General features: G+C 40.1%; 3 protein-coding genes and 1 non-coding gene across 4 annotated transcripts in view; 3 read left to right on the top strand and 1 right to left on the bottom strand.

The window, feature by feature from the left end:
* The first annotated feature begins 901 nt into the window (after window positions 1-901).
* On the top strand, window positions 902-5,547 carry LOC145496550 (dorsal-ventral patterning tolloid-like protein 1). The gene is made up of 5 exons (XM_081476250.1): window positions 902-1,355; window positions 2,580-2,618; window positions 3,132-3,491; window positions 4,463-4,864; window positions 5,337-5,547. The coding sequence occupies exons 1-5, from the start codon at window positions 1,310-1,312 to the stop codon at window positions 5,537-5,539; spliced, it is 1,050 nt and encodes a 349-aa protein (XP_081332376.1). The 5' UTR covers window positions 902-1,309; the 3' UTR covers window positions 5,540-5,547.
* A 579-nt stretch (window positions 5,548-6,126) lies between these two features.
* Window positions 6,127-10,105, bottom strand: LOC145496560 (uncharacterized). The gene is made up of 2 exons (XM_081476262.1): window positions 8,178-10,105; window positions 6,127-6,469 (listed from the first exon to the last, which is right to left on the bottom strand). The coding sequence occupies exons 1-2, from the start codon at window positions 8,233-8,235 to the stop codon at window positions 6,135-6,137; spliced, it is 393 nt and encodes a 130-aa protein (XP_081332388.1). The 5' UTR covers window positions 8,236-10,105; the 3' UTR covers window positions 6,127-6,134.
* An 815-nt stretch (window positions 10,106-10,920) lies between these two features.
* Trnav-uac (transfer RNA valine (anticodon UAC)) lies at window positions 10,921-10,993 on the top strand. The gene has a single exon. It is a non-coding gene; the product is annotated as a tRNA-Val (tRNA).
* Window positions 10,994-11,473: 480 nt separating this feature from the next.
* LOC145496533 (uncharacterized) overlaps window positions 11,474-18,060 on the top strand; it is a 29,747-nt gene continuing 23,160 nt past the window's right edge. Inside the window, exons 1-5 of the mRNA XM_081476227.1 lie at window positions 11,474-12,246; window positions 14,896-14,967; window positions 17,176-17,333; window positions 17,519-17,604; window positions 17,828-17,917. Coding sequence (XP_081332353.1) covers window positions 12,221-12,246; window positions 14,896-14,967; window positions 17,176-17,333; window positions 17,519-17,604; window positions 17,828-17,917 — 432 coding nt within the window. The 5' untranslated portion in view covers window positions 11,474-12,220. The remainder of the gene's footprint in view (window positions 12,247-14,895; window positions 14,968-17,175; window positions 17,334-17,518; window positions 17,605-17,827; window positions 17,918-18,060) is intronic.

Raw genomic sequence — 18,060 nt, 5'->3', positions numbered from 1 at the left:
GATTCGTCACTCAGGCTTCATGCAATAGTATCTGTCCTATTGTGAGCATAATAGAGCATCATTGTGACGCCTTTTGAGCATAACAGCGAGACGTTTTGAGAATCGAGCATTAACATAATACTGAAAATTTGAGAATAATGAGTAAAACTCTTGAATTCCTTTGGTTAGCAGACCATTTACGTTTTGCTTCACTGAGCCACACAGTTCGGAACGCGCGCGAGGAAGAAGACAGCCCTCGTCTAATCTTTTTACTCAAACCAAGCGTTGTTCTCTTTCGCTCGTTTCAGATACAATGAATTGCTCGCAGCAGTGTTCAATGAAAGGAACCCTTGGTATCTTTATACACTTGCACTTCAGGCTATATATAGTGTGTGCAAAGAAATTTTAGATAAAAGCTACAACTATCAGGGAAATTTATATCTCGTTGGAACAACATCTTCGGACCACCAGCCAATCGAGACTATCAAAAGTCCAGATAACGTTTACTGATGGCGGAGAATTTTAAAATTACAACTTTAACTGTAGATCTGCATTATGTACTGGTAAGTAACACCCAAGCACCGCGGTCCTCAGCCCTACCATCTCAAGTGAATTCATTTAGTAAATAGTATTAATAAACTTGGTCTAGCTTGTGACATTGATATTCGGCTGCAGAAAAAAAGCGGTCCTAAAAGCTTGACGTGAGGCGAGGTCCACTATTATGCCGCAAATTTTTAATCAAATAATTGAAACCCAATTATATTAAAATTATATTTGTTTCAGAAATGAATTCATTAGGACTTGCTATGACCACTGGTGCAAAAACGCAGTTAAATTTTATCGTTTCATGACCAAAGCGGGCTTGTGCAAAATTATTTATTTAAAATTAATTATTTATAGTGCAGAAAACAATAACGTCGTTAGTCAAAAATAGCGCCAGGATATTGCGCGAGGCGGTTTTAGCATAGAGCAAGAGAAAACAATATAATATTCGGTAATTAAAATCATTTCTGCACATAAAAACAACCTGCGTGTTAAAAAAAAAAAAAATTAAACCGATTAGACAAGGTGCAATGAATTTCTGCTCTGTTGTTTTTGGAATTGCTTAGTCATAAGCCGATGAAGGCTATCGAAGGCCATCGAAAATCGGAAATACTTATCAAATTATTGGTTGAAATACTAATTCGCCGACGTGATAGTGGTGTAGCGGCGATGAGAAAAAGAGACATTTCGTATACGTGTCTACTTGAAGGTTTAGGTACTCCTTTCAATCTAAGGCACAAAACTGTCATTTCTCTCCTCTAAAGAGCGCCTGCCTTAGCGATATAAAATGCCAAGCCGTTTTGGATCTACAAATTCCCTGCTGGTTTGGTTCGGTAAGTTTGTAAAAACTAAAAGCAACATCTAACCTGCACTGTGATGTGTCTGACAGGCTTAAGGTGAAAGGCACGTAAAGTTGTTGCAGTTTAGTCTTTTGAAGCTTTATTTAAAATGTGTTCATTAGATTATTTTTCATTACCGTGGCTGAAAAGTTAGGACAAACGTTTATATTGTAAATCACAGTTTTACCTGTGCTGAGGTCGGGATTCCCCTTAATTTAGCAACTGAAAGCTGTTTTTCTACAGGTTCTTCTCTCGCTATAGATTTAACTGCTGTTACATTAGTTTCTGTCCGTATGGTACCCACGCCATTAAGGCTCCTATATTGGTAGAGGGCGCTGATGTTGTCAAAGTAGAAAACGATCATTGACAAATTGCTCATGCAAGCCCAAAATAAACTTTGCTGCGTGCCATTTTCCACGATCGTCTTTCTTTCTGCCTTTCTCGAGACAAATGAACGTACGTCTAGTCAAAGAAGGACTGCCTCATACCGCCTTCAGAACTAACTTTCCGCAATATTCGTACGTGGATATGTCTAAATAACGTTAAAATTACCGTACAAGTAAGGAAGGCACGGTTTTAGGAAATTTGCTTCGTCAAGTGCCCTGGCGTCAAGAAACGCACCATCGCTTTATGATTCGATTACTATATTGCATGAATACAAAACAGCTCTTCCTTTTACTTGGAAAGACAAGTTTTACCGAAAATATTAATTGCGAAGAAACAGACAATAACCATCAAAATTCCACTTTCTCTCGAGCGTTTAACTTCCACACGCTTAATCTAGACCAACAGTATATGATCTGAATCATAATCTCTTGTCTAGACCTACTGGTAAATCCCAAAACAGCGGTTTCTGTAGTTTTGCTCTAGTTAATAGCTAAGTGTCTCTTTCCTAATATAGGTAAGGGGCCAAACTATATCCGCGAACACATAACCAATAATATAAACTTTCACACCAAAAAAAAAATCCCATTTCGCTGCTTTTTAGCTGGTTCTCGAGTTTGCACTCTTCTTCATGGACTGATATTCTCTTTGGCTTTCAGTACGTTTTCATTTCTCGTCCCACCCTGCCTAGATGTCTAAAATCTAAAGCATTTTACACATTACTGATCGCTTTGAAAGTAATCGAATTAAACAGTAAGATAACATTAAGATTTTAGAAGATATTTTAAAGAGTATATATCGCAGGAATTCTCTAATGTATGCGTGTGCACGCAGGTTTGATGACAACCATAGCAATAGACACAAGTAGAACTGGTGAGTGAATTCTTTTATTAGCGTAATCTTCTGCCAATTAAGAGGGTCATAATAATGTAGCCTGTTCCAGGTTTTCGGTCGGTGGAGACAATCGAAAAAGCGGACGGGCCACGAGCGGGATTTAAGGGAAAAAAGCTCTCCTTTTTTCCAGACCCCGCTCGTCCTCGGCCCGCTCTTTTTGGTCGTTCCTACTGACCGAGAGCCTGGAACAGGCTATGATAAGGCGTAACCGATTAATGAGATTTGCTCAATTCAATTTGGCACTGTCAACCGGAGGGAATTGACGCATTTTTCACTGATGCTTAGGTGAGATCTGAGATGTACAAAATTTCCTGATAGCCCCTGTACTGTGATGTAGCTGAGAAATGGATGGAAACTCCGGCAATTTTACTGATAACTTAGATTTCATCATTCTTCATCTAGACCCTGGAGGAATCTAACTGATAAGGTTCATCTACGCCAGGCACTTCCCAAGTGGATTCCAGTGAACGAAGTTTTTCTCTTTTTATTTAGCTATCTGTCCAGGTGAAGGTAACATCACAGATTCACGAGGAACCTTGCAGAGTCCAGGCTACCCAAAGGCTTACCCAAAGAGCACAGTTTGTGTCTGGGTCATAACAGCTCCACGAGGCGAATACGTGAGGCTTCTGATAAAAGCAATAGACTTAGAATACTGCGTTCTGTGCCATTGTGATTATGTGGAGGTGAGAGAAGGAGCAAGCGCCGATGGTCAGCTTATTGGCAGGTTTTGCAATCAAAAGAGGACAACTGTTTATTCCGAGGGAAGACAGTTGTGGGTGAAATTTAGATCAGACATGGCGTACCAGCGAAAGGGATTCTCCGCAAGCTTCTCGAGGATAAAATTACGAAAGAGTAAGTCCATGTGAATCTTTTTTATGGTTCTGGGATGTCAAGGAAAACGTGTCAGCAAAAGACTACTGAATATCGTTTGATGGCGGTAAGGTACGCTTAAGTCTGTATACGAGCTAAGTATTCCCTCAGGCCGGTGCTTATCCCGGTTTCTGTAGCATGACGCGACTGGGAGTATTACTACTCCCCCCTGGATGGGATGCTAGTCCATCGCAGGGTTGCCCTTAGCAGTTTGATGGCGGAATCTCCCATAATACAGAAACAGTAAGGGCTATGAGCTGCAACATCCCTATTTTTTTTTTCCTTTTATTGTTTTCCAGTTTTGTTGAGCAGAACCATAGAATTGGCACTTTCTCTACATTCAATTATCACTTAAGAATTTTTCATCAATGTTCGTCACACTTTCTAACTTTGGAGAAAGGACTGAATTTTAAGATGGCGGGTTTTGTGATGTCATTTGACGCCATCAGTACACATTTTGTAGAGGAAGCTCAACCTCGATCCCAAGTTCTCTCTCCTTTGTCCCCCTTCTCCCGACTAGGACATTCGCGTTCCAATAGCCCTTTTTGCTTCTCATAGCCGGCGGGGCCCTGGCAGAGAAACGAAGGGCTCCTTGTTTCTCGTACCATGGTCCCGCTGGCTAAGGGAAGCGGAAAGGACAATCAGGACGAGAATGCGACCAGGGAGGCAAAGGAGACAGAGCCTGGGATCGATGTTGGAGCATTAAAATTTTAATAACCACCCCACTCCCTCGTTCCTCGGCGGGGATCTGAATTTAGAGAAAAAGTGTATGTCCAAGGGTTAAGGGAGGCTTTAAATCTTGTGTTTTTCTGTGGTCGTAGCAAGAACCAGCTCGATCGTAATAGAAAAACGCGGGACCAGGTGACAACGAGATGTTTTGTTGTTGTTATTATTGTTGCTGTTATTGGCACATTATTACCCAAGCTCGGCCTCTTTTGTCTTCTTTTCTACAGAAGAGCCAATCTTTCTTCACGCCAATGATACGTCTGGATTCATCAAAAGTTCAAATAACCCAGCCGTTTGTGGCTCCGGCAGACAGTGCACCTGGGTAATTTTCGCACATGAAGGGTACAATGTGCAGCTCGCACTGGGATTATTTGAATTTCCGTCGTGTTTTGGATCGTACATAGAAATCAGGGACGGCCCTAGATGTTCAAGCCAACTCATTGGAACGTTCTGTGGTAATGAGAGGCCTCCACCTGATCTCTGTTCTTTAGGCAACAGTTTATACATAACATTTAAATACAACTCCACAAGAGACTTACAAATGAACCGTTTTGAGCTGTTGTACAGAGAGGTCCAGTGCACTAAGCAAGCACAAAAGAACCTAATATTTACTGAGCCAGTGAACTCTGGTAAGAAACTGTAATATGGTTGAAATGCTTGTGATTAATACCCTACACTGTTTCTTTTGTTTAAACTTGATAAATTCTTTAAAAGTAAGTTTCAGCAAACACATATCGTTTTTAAACTAAAAGGTTAAAGTTCCTTCCTAAAGTATGATCATTAGGGGTGAAAAATGAGGTAGACTATGGCAGGCATTATGTTGTTTTCTACGCTCTTGGTTTTATAAGAATATTTTTATAAGAATATCGAGTCCGAAATTAGCCATATTTTAAAAGCATGTTTAAAACATACCCAAGGCTGAATTTTGTTAAGAAGATTTTTGCTTGTTGATGGAAAATAACTTACAATAAAATCACATGTGTTTAAATATGAACACTATTTTACCATTGAAAAGTATGGTAAATTCTTTCTTTTTCTCTAACAAAACTAGCTCACAGAAAAGATGAAAATGTTAATGAATAATTATCATTTGCTTTGCAGAACACTGGAGAAGCATGGCTGTTGGAATCGCCTGTACAAGTTTCTTTCTTTTCGTAGTTTTAGTGGGCTGTTTTCTTAAGATTGCCAGCAATCATCGCTTTGCAGGTTTAGAGCGTGCGACTTCACAGATCGAGTTGAATCCATTCGAGTCCTCCATCACCGAGGAAACTACTCTGTGCAATGACGGGGAACAATTAAGTTGACATTTAACAAAAGAAGGACAAGATATGGTAAGAAGACGAGACAGAAAAGATTATTAACTCATCTTCACTTGGCCATGTCAGGACTGTTAATGAGTCGAAGGATTGATATGACACTCCATTTGAAAGGCCGGAAGAAGGCGACAGTGAATGTATGAAACTAAATTAAGAAAGAAGTTATTTTGAAAGTGCGCGATGGAACTTTATACTGTGCTGTTGATTGCACTTTACGTTGACAGTTTGCAGCGAGAGGTGGCTTCTCTGATATGTGTGTATTGTGCTCTGCTCCCCCCGCCCCCTACCCCGCCCTAGCCCCCAGCCCCCAAGACCCCTCCCCTAGACAAAAAAAGTTTCACGAACACTCTCGAGCCACTATCTGCATACACTAACTCACTCTTTTGTTGAAGAGCTGCATAAGATATCTAGGTTTGCACGCTAATCACATAATTATTATACCGGGAATTATGTCTTTTTTTAAGCTGGAAATTGATTGTTTTGCTGTAAAAGACAAATAAAAAAAAACTAGGTAAAAGAAAAAAAAAACCTTATCCGTATACAAGAAGCAAAGTTAGCAACAAAGGGATGCTTTGTTTTTCCTTTAACCCACTAGCTTCGTGAAGAAAGCTAACACGGAGCTCGTGAATAACAAAGTAACGCTGACAATTGGCAACGAAGATTTGTTACAGTAATCCTTCGTACAACAATATACTTCACACATGTCGTAACCATACACTTTGCAGGCTGGCTGCTTGCATCTAGCTGCAGTCTGGCATCCTCTCTCGTATCTTGCTTCCCTTTTACTGGAGGGTTTGATATGAGTCTTGGCGCATCTGTCTAGGCCAAACTCTTCTCCACACTCAACGTATTTGATATTCTTGTCACAGTCTTCATATGAGACTCTGCTTTGGCAATAGTTGCATTTAATGGCATCTCCTAGAATCGGAAAAAAATTTTAAGAGAAAACAGTTTTATCACTGTAGCGTCTTTTAACTGAGGGCTTCAGAGTTCGCTATTGAGGCTCTATCTATTAGGTGTTTAGGAAAACGGGATATTTTATAAACGGCATAAAGGACATTTGGGGGAAAGATTAAGTAGGAAAATCAGTCGCGGGATACTGGATATCTAGGCCAAAACATTAACGAGATGTGGGATACTCGGATTCTCCTTCATCCCCCCCCCCCCCCCCCCCGCCGCTCCCTCGTCCGCCGCCTAAAAAAAATTGCCATGTTAGTTGTCACTGGCGGTTTCTAAATTAGAAACACATATAATCCGTCCAGACTGTAATGTTGCGTCAGCTGTTTTATGCGTCAAATGCAAAAGTGGGACGAGCTATCAGACGCACTAAACGCTCACTGAGTTCGTCTTTGAAGATGTTCAATAGCAGATAGTTCTTGCTGACCAAGAGACTGTCGTAGTCCCTAATTTGTGCCGAAGAATTCTCCATCTTCTGCCAGACTTCATACTGACACGCATAGCCACTGATCCGGGCTCATTACCCGTCACGTCGAACTTCATATGGGACGATCCAAATTGCAATTTGAGTGGATCCAAACGGGCACAGCTCGACCGGTGGGTTAAACGTCGAACTTAATTCGAATTTAGATCGACCAACATGTTCTATTCGTGTGTAGCAGACGAATAGAACATGTTGGTCGATCTAAATTCAGTCGGACGAACTCGGTTGAATCAAACGTCGAACTTACCATGAGCTTAATTCGCTCAGTTTAGTTCGTCTCATGTGAAGTTCGACGTTTAACCTGGGTTCAAGAAGAACTAAAGCAACTTCGATTTTAGACTCTCTCTCTCCCTTGCCTCCCTTGTTCAACGACAAGGGGACAACGGAGAGAGAGATCCTGGGATCGAGGTTAGCACCAAAACAAATACTTCGTCCTTATGTATAACTATGACTTGGTAACCCCGTTCTTACATGTATAAAATGCTCTGGAAATAAGATGAAGATATAAAGATAAAGTGAATTGTTAAAATGTAGTTTGTTATTTAGTTTTTAATAAGTTTCCCAAGACACAAGTTTGCCCGCCTTTTTCAAATAAAGATCAAAATTTCACACATGCTTAATTAACTCATAATGAGAGGCCTATAATAGTAGTCGGTGTTGTTTCTGTATCATGTGACAAATCACAATCAAGGGCGTTAGGGAAGATGAATTCAACTCCCAGTCTAAGTTTGGGGCTCACCTACTAGTTTTAACGAGTAAAAAAACCCCAATCTGCTCCATTCATGATCAAATTTTATCAAATTGATAGCACTGAGTATATATTTCCGTTGACTGTTGGTGTTGAATGTTTACATTTTTACTTCACATGGTTTCACGGTATTACACGTTACCAGTTGAGATAAAAGCGAACAGCCGCACAAGACACTCGAATCAACACGTCATGCAACTGCTGTGCCGAAACGATTTATTTACCGAGAAAAATATAAAAGAATAATGTGATAAAGGGGATACTTTAAACTATTATATCAAGGCTTAGTCATTATTGTAAAGATAAACGCAAGGACGAAATATAATAATATTCGTGATTGTTCTGAGCGATACCCAAGCTCCAATTTGTCGCTTTACTTTTCCTCAATACATTTATACGACTACAATTGGAAACACTTTTTTTTTTCAAAATCTTACCTTTGGAAGAGAAGACAAAGCCAACAGCCAAAATCGAATATAACTGTAACGGTTTCATTATAGCAATAAGGGGAGCAATTACCGCTTCGTGCTGGCGCTGTACTATCGACTCGATTAAACAATACTGGCCCACTGTGAGTTAATGTGTAACAGTGCTAACCAAAATGACCAGCTGTTCTCTCAAGACCACCTTCGGTGCAGATGACTCTTACAAAATTTCGGGTCACCTTGGCTAAAACGCCAAAAAAATTCTTCAATTGGAATAGGGATATTTGCATAAATTCCACAGTCGCGATGGAAATGTTTGTTTGCCTTACACAGGTGGTGTAGTCCTCAAAATTTACACAACAAATTTAAACGAGGTACAAGTTGCAAATTTTCAAACACCACTGAATGGGACTGGCTGCAATGTGGCGAAGGCCGGGCAACTGAGCCTCAATAGGCTATTCCTCGGGACGGGACGGGGGGGGTGGGATGGTCTACTCGCGGCCCAGAAAATTCGGGAAAAGGTGTGCGGCCCGCTTACCAAAAACTTTACCGACCTTACCCTATTGCAAGACCAAGATGTGCTATTTTCCCCACCCTATTTATTACCTGACCAAAAATTTGATACCTGAGCCTTTAATCAATCGACCTGTTTCAGGCCTGCCTTATCATAATTAGTTCCCTAGACCTGTGTTAATTAAAAGTAATGCTTATATACTTTTATTAGGTATGATAACTTCTTCTAAAAAACATACCCAATTCAAGACTAGAGTGCAACACCCCTATTTGAGACCAAAATGGCCAAAATCGATACCCTATTTCTGACCACTGATGCCGGCAGAAAACCATACCCCTTAGGGCCGCACAAACCTATATAGCCCATAGAAGTAAGTACCCCCTCCCCCCGACCCCACGGGGATATATTCACCTCCATATCTTCATTTTTTTCAATCATCGATGTTTGCCGATGTACAAAATTATTTTTTAAATTAAAGTAGACCTCAAAAGTAGTCTACAGAATGAAAAACATTTTAATTGCAAAACGGACGGTTTTTCTCGTATATAACAGGTCAGGCATTGAAAGAGGTTACCTCGCGTGCTTGTAGTCTAACTAACACCCTACGAAGTCAGGAGCCCATCACTAGTAGCCTCTTCTAGGCATTCGGTGCGTACAGAACGCCTGGAAGAGGCTACATCACCAGGAGAGTGCAACTCCCATTCTAAGCCTATAGCACCATAGTTACGGCATTTTTACAGACCGGTCTATTTTTAGGCTTATTTCCCCGCGAAATGGGTCAGTTCTGGTCTACATGAGCGCGCATCGGTAAGGAAAAAAATGGCGGCCTTATTTTGATTTTATTTTTTTTATCTTCCGGTGAAATGATGACGTCAGTTGAAAATTAAGTCCATGCTTGTAATTGATCGCTGAGGTTCCTGTGGGTGTCTGAATTCGCGTTAAATTCAAACTATAAAGAATAGAACGGTCTGTGAAAAGCCGTGACAAGAATATGGGGTGGTTGCATACTACAAGTCTGCTCCTGCGGATGGGCGCCTGCAGCCGACGAAGTGCAGATCCGGTCAACTACTCTCGCCTTGCGGACAGCCCGCTCTTTCGGTCGGCTAAGAGATCGGTATGGAAGCAACTCCGGCCATAACGGTCTCCCGTTATTACAGAATAGCGGACAATTCATGTAGTTCGAAACTAATAGTTTAATTGTTTTTCTCTCGTTACAACGGACTTTTCAGATCTCTGAACTGAACTTGGACGTATTACTTGAAATAATTATTTTGCCGTCTTGGAATGTTCACCACTTCGAACACTGTTTCAGCGTTCATAATTTACAGGGTTATGTGTCAAAGTAACTCTTGTACTAAAAAAAAAAAAAAAAAAAAAAAAAACTGAATATCATTAAACAGGATGGCAATACACGTTACATGTGACAATTCACAAAGAAAAATTGGGTCATTTCCATCACACCCGGCTGCTTGCCGACTCACTCTTTCTCTACTACGGACATCAAACTTTTACTGTTGTTTCTCGACTCTGGCTGGGGCAGCGTCCGCACTCCACCGGAGAAATTTGAAAGCGCAGCTTTATTTCTACCGTTAGGCCACAGTAATCCGTCACACTGATCCGGCAAGAAAGCGAAGATTTTCGAAAACGCTCTTCAAGTCGGAGGAATTTGAAAACGCCGGCTAAATTCGTTTTCGTGTCGGGACGAGAAACATTTTGAAAACGAAGCTTTTGGAAAACGATAACGTCACTGTAATCATGTACTTTTGATGCCAGAGTCTTCCTCAAACACAAATTCAAAATGACTGGTGCTTTCCCGGTGGGGGACTCCCATACAAAAAGTACGGGGGTACTCGTGGGAAATTTTGAAAAGAACCCCTAAAGAACCCCTTAAAGCCTTAAGAGATACGATAAGCCCCCTCGTTAATTTTATGTGGGATGAGTGCTCTCGGGTCGCGTAATTTGATGCGTTTTCAGAATGAAGCCTCCGTTCTCAAATTCCTCCGGCGTAGTATGGACGACTTTGCAATCTTGCGGATTTTTGAGCAGAACTGGGAATCCAATAGCCTGTGTGAACAAGCTCCCGGCAAGGGCGAAAAAAATTAAAAGAAGTTAGGCAAGCGCGGTGAGATGATTTGATGCCCAGATCGCTCTTGGCTTGCTTCGCTTGAGGCTGACTGGTTTACTCGTTCCCAGTAATTATTATCGATAAATTTATAAAGAAGCACGTTCTCGTTATCGGATGTTTCCGTAGTGTAGTGGTTATCACGTCCGCTTTACACGCGGAAGGTCGCCGGTTCGAGCCCGGCCGGGAACATGTCTTTTCCTTTTTCTTTCTTTTTTTTTTTAAATCTAAAATTCCTTCCTTTGAGAAATCTTTTCAGTTTTTTTTTCTTTTTACACAGGGTTCAATCCCTAAGCGGGAAAATCGCGAACAAGTAGGGAAAAGAGGCTTCCTGTCAGTGCAGCAGTCAGTGCATGACGAGATTCCCGCGAAATTGAAAACTATTTCAGTCACGTCTTTCACGTGTTGATTCATGTGATCACAGCACCAGATATTCTTTGCTTTGATGTAAAGGATCAAAGTTCATAGAGGACCGGTATATCATGCATGGCGCTCGCGCTTCGAACCTACCGAGTCCCCGAACAACCGAGTAATATTATAAGGCAGCCCCTGGGAAAAGCAATATTTTTCTGAACTTGGAGGCTCCTTGGCATATGAAAGTCTTACAATACTTGACGTTTCCAAAATAACACATCTCTTTGCCCAAAAGGGCCTCCGAACTGTAAAACAGTGTTTTACCGGGGGTCTTAGCGCGTGTTTGTCGATGTCTGTGCAAGATGAGTTCTCGCTGATAAATAGAAAAGCAAGACAAAACAGGATATTGTTTTGCAGTCTAGGGTACTGCTCGCGTAGCCTGCGTGCACCTCACACCTGTCCTTATTCTTTCGCTGCACTCGGAACATGAAAGGGAAGCAAAGTAACTGGGTGCAATCTGCCTGCCTCCGCGAGGGGCTTCAAAGAACAGTTCCCCCCCTCGAGCGACCTTTGAACTCATGTTTACCGGCTAACAGACGAAAGGGACGAAAGGGGCGCTGGGATTGGAAATGGTTCAACATCACCGAAATTTTACCGATTCTTTCCGAAAATTCACGAGTGCTACCTTCACAGCCTTTTCGTTGAATATTGGCGCACATAAACAAGGTTGATATCAGTTTGTGAATCGATTTAGCCCGTTGGATATTCCGGCTTCTTTTCGTTCAGCGACTGTGTGGAGTGTTCTGTGATGAAATGGTTTTCGTCTGAGACGAACTCTCTCTGACTGGTGGCCCTTCTTTAAGTTCTTTTGCTAGGTGATCGGGCCATCGACCGCCATTTTGGCAATCGATTACACTTGAATTCGTAGACGTGCCTGTGTTTACAAGTGTTTGGTTAAGATATTACGAGTTCACAAGCACATTAACTGGAGAATGGGCAGAGACCGCGATTTGCGATGAATAATACGGCAACTTATAAAAAAGAGACGACTTTGGCCGACGCGCCATGAGCGAAATAATTGGAGAGAAAGGGTGAGTGTACCATTCATAGCTTAAACATTTTGTCTTGATTACCGTGTCTGTCGCCAATGACCTCCAACCTTTGCTTTCTAAACATCGGGCAGCCGAGGATTAATTTCATTTGATGCAACAAATGACGTGACTTTCTCCAGCTATGAAACTTTTCGTTTACAAACTTCCTTGCTCCCTCAACCTTGACCTATGTCTAGGCAAGATTCCCTCATGAATTTTGTGGGGGATTATTCGATTTGTTATGTGAACATTCAATGCAGCGCAAGATACATGCAGTTTAATATTATTACTAGACAACTGGAGGTTATCTATCAACATTTACTATGCAGTTATTGGGTATTGTTTTGACAATTTTGAAATCATGTTTAGACTCATATTTTTAAAGTTAATTTTTCTCCAAAACAAGCCTTGCATTTGAACATGAGCTCAGGTCTAGAGAGGTTTTGTTTTTTACCTAATCATGCATGCAACTTATTTCAGTATCCTGCACAGATGAAAGGCATTTACAAATGTAATATAGTTACAAAATAATGCTTAATTAAGTAAGCAGACAACACAATTTAACAGTAAATTTGTGGTCTAAACGCAATGTACAGAAATTTATGATTTGCATTTGTGAGCCAAGTGCAAACTAATCTGGGATCTGAGAGCGGATAGCTTGATAACAAGGTCTAGAGGACACAAACAACAGAAATGAATAAACATGTCATTCAATTTCCTTAGTTTCTGTACTCTAGACAACAATGTGATGTTTAATTTTAATGTATCAAAAACAATCTATAGTCTGAACGGCAAGTGCTCTCAAAGAGAAGGCCATGCCAGGTCAACAAGCTGATATCCTGTAGTTGCCCTTATCAAGGGTATCAATGTTCAAAGAAAAGCATTCACAGCAGTCAAGAAAAAAATGGTGGAAAAACTGCGACAGTTAAATTGAAATAACTTTAATGGGTAATTCCAGAAAAATTCCATACCCATGTGTACCACAGGCAGCATCTTTGAATTCCGAAGAAATTGGGGCGGGGGGAAGGAGTGCAAATTTATGCAGAAGGAGTGCAAATTTATGTGAATTACCATTTAATATTAAAGGTGTGTAGAAGTTAGAGAGGACTTTTGAAATAATGGCTCTGAGGGGTTTTGAATGATGACAGAATTTCAAAGTCATAGTGATGGGGGTAGAACAAGGTGGAATTCCGAGAGTGAGGGAAGGTTGAGCATTTTGGAATTTCTTAGATGGCATTGGAGGGGGTGTTAAGATCTAGATCCCGCCTGTGGTATGGATATTTGCTGGAATCACCTGCTGAGCAAATAAGTCACTGTATATACGGTAGGAGGACATGTAGCACCAAGTAGAATTTTGTTTCTTTGTTTCTCAGGTTGTAAATAAATTCATGGTTAATATACATGTGCACTTGTGCCTGGATAAGAGGCTAATTAAGCTGAGTTGCACAGTTATGTGCCCATCTGGATTTCAATTAATCTCCTACATGAGGGTGGTAAAGGGTATTTTCGTTATTTGTAAATGGCCTAGTTTGTTTCTCCTGAAATATGAAATGGCTTCCTTTTTTTCTCGTGAGTCATGATTTCATTAGAAGCCATGAACCGTGATTTTCCAAAATAATTCTCCGTGAAATGAAAAAGAAGTATTTTTTTTGTCGTGAACCGTGATTCTGGTCGTGTCTTCTATTAGTTTTGACAGTAATTAACAATATTGTGTGACGGTGACAGGACAATCATCCTTCTTCATGTTCTTGTTCAGATTGCTTTTTGCTGCATGTAGAACAAGAGGTGGACAGATGATAAAGACATTTAACAATTCTGTGCTTGGGCGTAACTTTCAAATATAAGTTGGGTACATTTGTGTCAAAAACTACATTTTTTTTTTTTTTTCGGGAAACGTAAAATGCCGATTTTATTTCCTGTGAATTGTGAAAGGACCAATTTATTTTCTGTGAAAGGTGATCTTGATCCCCCCTTTACCACTCTCTTACATGTACATGTAGATGGTTGTAGGCTCCCTTTGAAGTCCTATGTGCCATTCTAAAGTAAATTACTGCCTATTTATTAGTGTATGATGGGCTTTATGTTTAGCACATGACACGTGATGGGTTGAGTGATGCAGGTTTTAGTGCTTGGCAAAACAATGCACATGTTCTGTAGTGTTCTATTCTTGAAAAAGACTGTTTACTCTTACTGTGCCTATTTCTATTTTCCACCTACTAATTACATCAGATGTGAATGTGATGGTAATGACATTGGTAATTGCCATCAGTAGTCTAAGGTAGTACCCTAGTGACACAAGTGAATTAATGATTGAATATTTGATTGATTAATTGATTGATTGATTGATTAGTTGATTGGTCAATCAACCAGTTAATCACACACCCATTTATCTGAATTGCATATGTTACCGTTAGGTTCAGGGCAGTCGTTAAGTTTTGAGCCACCAATTGCCTTGGTCATCTGTGAGTGAATTGTATTAACAACAGGCAAGTTCACCTGTAGCATCAAGGGCTCATCAATACGGCCCCTAATGACAGCCTTGAGGCCATACATGTATGTAAGTACATAGGGCATCCCCCAAAATTACAACTGCCATTGGCTACCAGTTATCTGACATGCGCTGACATCCTTGGTTATTTTCTCATCTAGGAATGACGGCAAAGATGTCCAACTGAATTCAGGGGAAGAGAATGGACAGGCAGATAATTCCAAGAAATACAAGTGAGTTATCACATGGCAGTTAACAAAATTGGTACATACATGCATTTAATGACTGAATGTTTGCCATGGCTATGCAGGAAAAGGGTTTGTTTCAGATCAAGTATGGAAGAGTCCATGCATGCATGTACACCATACACCACATGTGTACAAGAGCCAAATATTTCCTTGTATATATAGCGCAACATAACTGGAATAAATTGTAAATGAGTCGCATCACTGCTATGCAGTTGTTAAAGGGACACAGTCAGCTTAATGGGACCACACTGACCTGGACACTAGTTTCCTCTGTTTGAAAAAAGTTCACCTCTACCTGAAATCAGTGCAGCTAGAAATCCGCTTCAATCTTCACAGCGTTTTGCTTGATTTTCAATCTTTTTCAATCTTTTTCTTTTTGAGTGTGCTTTTGATCAAGCTATGATATTATTTTTATCATATTTGGTTAAAAACAGTATGGATCGCATCTCTGTGATATGCAAATTAGCTATGAAATAGTATCTTATGCACATGTGCACCAGCTGACTGTGTCCCTTTAATGTGCATGCCGAGTCTGCTAAACAGTCAAACAATTTATAAACTTAGTACTTACACTGAGCAATCCATTGTCAACTGATTTTGGGGTTCAGGTAGCAGTATAGGGGGCAGGCTGAGAAGTCTTAATTGACTGTATTTCCACCTTAATTCCCAGTCAAATTACTGTTTGTGCAAGTTCAGGAGACTACAGGTGTAGGCCCTGCAACTCGTCCCATGAACAGATCATTTGAGGGGTTTTAAGGGCCCACTGATCTTTCTGAGCCGTTGCTAAGGAAAATTTATTCTCCTATAACCTTGTCATTTTTAGCTAGTTCAGTGTTATTTCATGTGTTTTAACTTTTTTATGATCAGTAAAACTGGTGATGATGTCATCGGGCCATGCCCATGGTCATGTGATTCATTCTGAAAAAATGTAAAGGCTCCCAAGCACATTACTTAATTGGGATTTTTCCATATATTTAATATTTTAATTTTAACCTTATTATGCTATGCATAGATTTTGTTTTATTTCTAAAAGGTCAGATTTTGAGAAAATTTCAAAATATTGAAAAATTCGTAATTCTCTGAAAAAAGCACGATTTTACCAAAGGAATGTATAGCTATGTTTCCAACTTTGAAAAGCCACATTTCTTTTAGCATTTAAAGAAACTGGAAGTGACCCTGATATATATCTATCTGCGTGTGCACAGTTCAGAACTTCGGCACTTCGGCACTTCGATAAGATCAAACAAAGCACACGAAAGCCACACAGAGATGTCTGTTTTTCTCTTATTTTGTTTTTGCGTGTACTTTTTTGCTTTGCATTAATTTTGTAAAACACAAAGAAAAAACATCTAAAATGTTATTGAATTTACAAGTTGTTGAATGGTTTAAATTTTCTGCGCTCAGGCTGACGAAAGTAACTGGAAATGAAATTTCACCTCCTTAGCAATATGTGTGAGCGTACGCATTTAAATCGGTTAATGGACCAGTCACAGGGACTTGTACCTTCAATTGAAACCAGTTTGAATTTGTCGGACAAATCACTAGGGGGAAAATTTAGTTCATGTTACGGTCAATCAACACCTGTCAAAACAAGGTTTCTGCTGACCAGTATCATGTGACCATATTGTGGGCTCAAGTTTAGAACACATTAAGGTCACTTGCTTTTTTTGAAGATGACCGCTGACCAAGTGCTGGCTTTTGATTGGATTGCGGGCTCATGTCAAGTTAACTTGTTGTAGTTGTTGTTGTAGTTGTTCGGAAGCTGGTTAATACTAGTTAACCTGAGTATACAAATTCTCATATACAGATGTTTTTCACTGCTTTTGTTTCATGTACAGTATTTTGAGATTATTCAAACTCAGAACAGAATGCCAAACAATATCCAGAAAACCACCGCACAGTAACAAAACTCAAATCAAAATTCTCGTTTGTCCTGGGTTAGTTTAATCGGGCTTTGAACAACCCAGCCCAGGAGCTCCACTTTTAGGCTGGCTAAATCTATATATTATCTCATTCCAAACTATCCGCATTTTGAACATACAGTGGAAGACTCAAAGAGATGGACTGCTGACTATTTGATTAATAGTCATTGAGAGATACTGTGTGAATGCTTTTATCTTATCTATGATTACTTTCAGTTCGTGAATGTTAACATCCTCAAGAAACTGCAATGTGTTTTTGTTTGTCTCACAGACCCTCCAGAAACCTGAGCGAGAAAAAGAGGCGCGACAAACTGAACGTTTACATCAGTGAACTCGCCGCCATGGTTCCTTCGTGTGCAAGCTCGCAGCGTAAACTGGACAAGACCACTGTGTTAAAAATGACAGTTGGTTACATGAAAGTCCATAATGGTAAGCAAACTTATAATTTTGAATAAAATTAATATATACATGACTGTTCAAACCTTGCTTGCTCATTGCATAGTTTGCACCAGGTGTACCCATGTACAGTATGCATTCATACATTCATACCTGTTTCCATTACCCCTGTCTCTCAGTGCACATAATCATATTAATAATACTTTTCTTTTATACAGATCTAACCATGTCTGTCCTTGGTAGTGAATCTGGGTTAATGTCTTCATTTCTGTCTAGTGAAGAAATCGGTGAACTTCTAGATAAGGTGCAAAATATGTTAGTGTTTACCTTTTACAAGTATGTCGACCCTGAATACTTCCCTCTTTTACCCTACTCTTTTCAGAACATATGATTGATAAACTTTACAGATACTGTGGCTATGCATGTATGTAATATAACAGATGGGGTCAACTGGTGAAAACTGTCAAAAAATGCTTATTTTACAAGTAATTAATAATGAATATATTTTTTGATCTACAATTTCTCAGGCCCTTAATGGCTTTTTACTGGTTTTATCGACCCATGGAGACTTTGTGTTTGTGTCAAAGAGCATCGAAGATCTTCTTGGCTTTAAAAAGGTAAGTGACTTTTCCATGGCTTGACATAAGTGTCAGTGGATTTTAAAGATACTTGTAGGATGTATTTTACATTAAGTGGTGTGTGATGCATTTGACTGCTGTGGAGGCTCAATCTGTATATTTTTCCTCGTGACTGTGTTGTC

Source organism: Orbicella franksi, chromosome 9 (genome assembly GCF_964199315.1).
Source record: "Orbicella franksi chromosome 9, jaOrbFran1.1, whole genome shotgun sequence".
NCBI lineage: Eukaryota > Metazoa > Cnidaria > Anthozoa > Scleractinia > Merulinidae > Orbicella > Orbicella franksi.
The sequence above is the reverse complement of the archived record's forward strand: the minus strand, read 5'-3'. Positions and strand labels throughout refer to the sequence as shown.

Excerpts from the sequence above, each read along its gene's own strand:
- LOC145496550 (XM_081476250.1), top strand. The coding sequence starts at position 1,310 with ATGCCAAGCCGTTTTGGATCTACAAATTCCCTGCTGGTTTGGTTCG. Across the intron at positions 2,619-3,131 it reads AATAGACACAAGTAGAACTG|CTATCTGTCCAGGTGAAGGT; the intron begins GTGAGTGAATTC and ends CTTTTTATTTAG. Across the intron at positions 4,865-5,336 it reads TACTGAGCCAGTGAACTCTG|AACACTGGAGAAGCATGGCT; the intron begins GTAAGAAACTGT and ends TTTGCTTTGCAG.
- LOC145496560 (XM_081476262.1), bottom strand. The coding sequence starts at position 8,235 with ATGAAACCGTTACAGTTATATTCGATTTTGGCTGTTGGCTTTGTCTTC. Across the intron at positions 6,470-8,177 it reads CTTTGTCTTCTCTTCCAAAG|GAGATGCCATTAAATGCAAC; the intron begins GTAAGATTTTGA and ends TTCCGATTCTAG.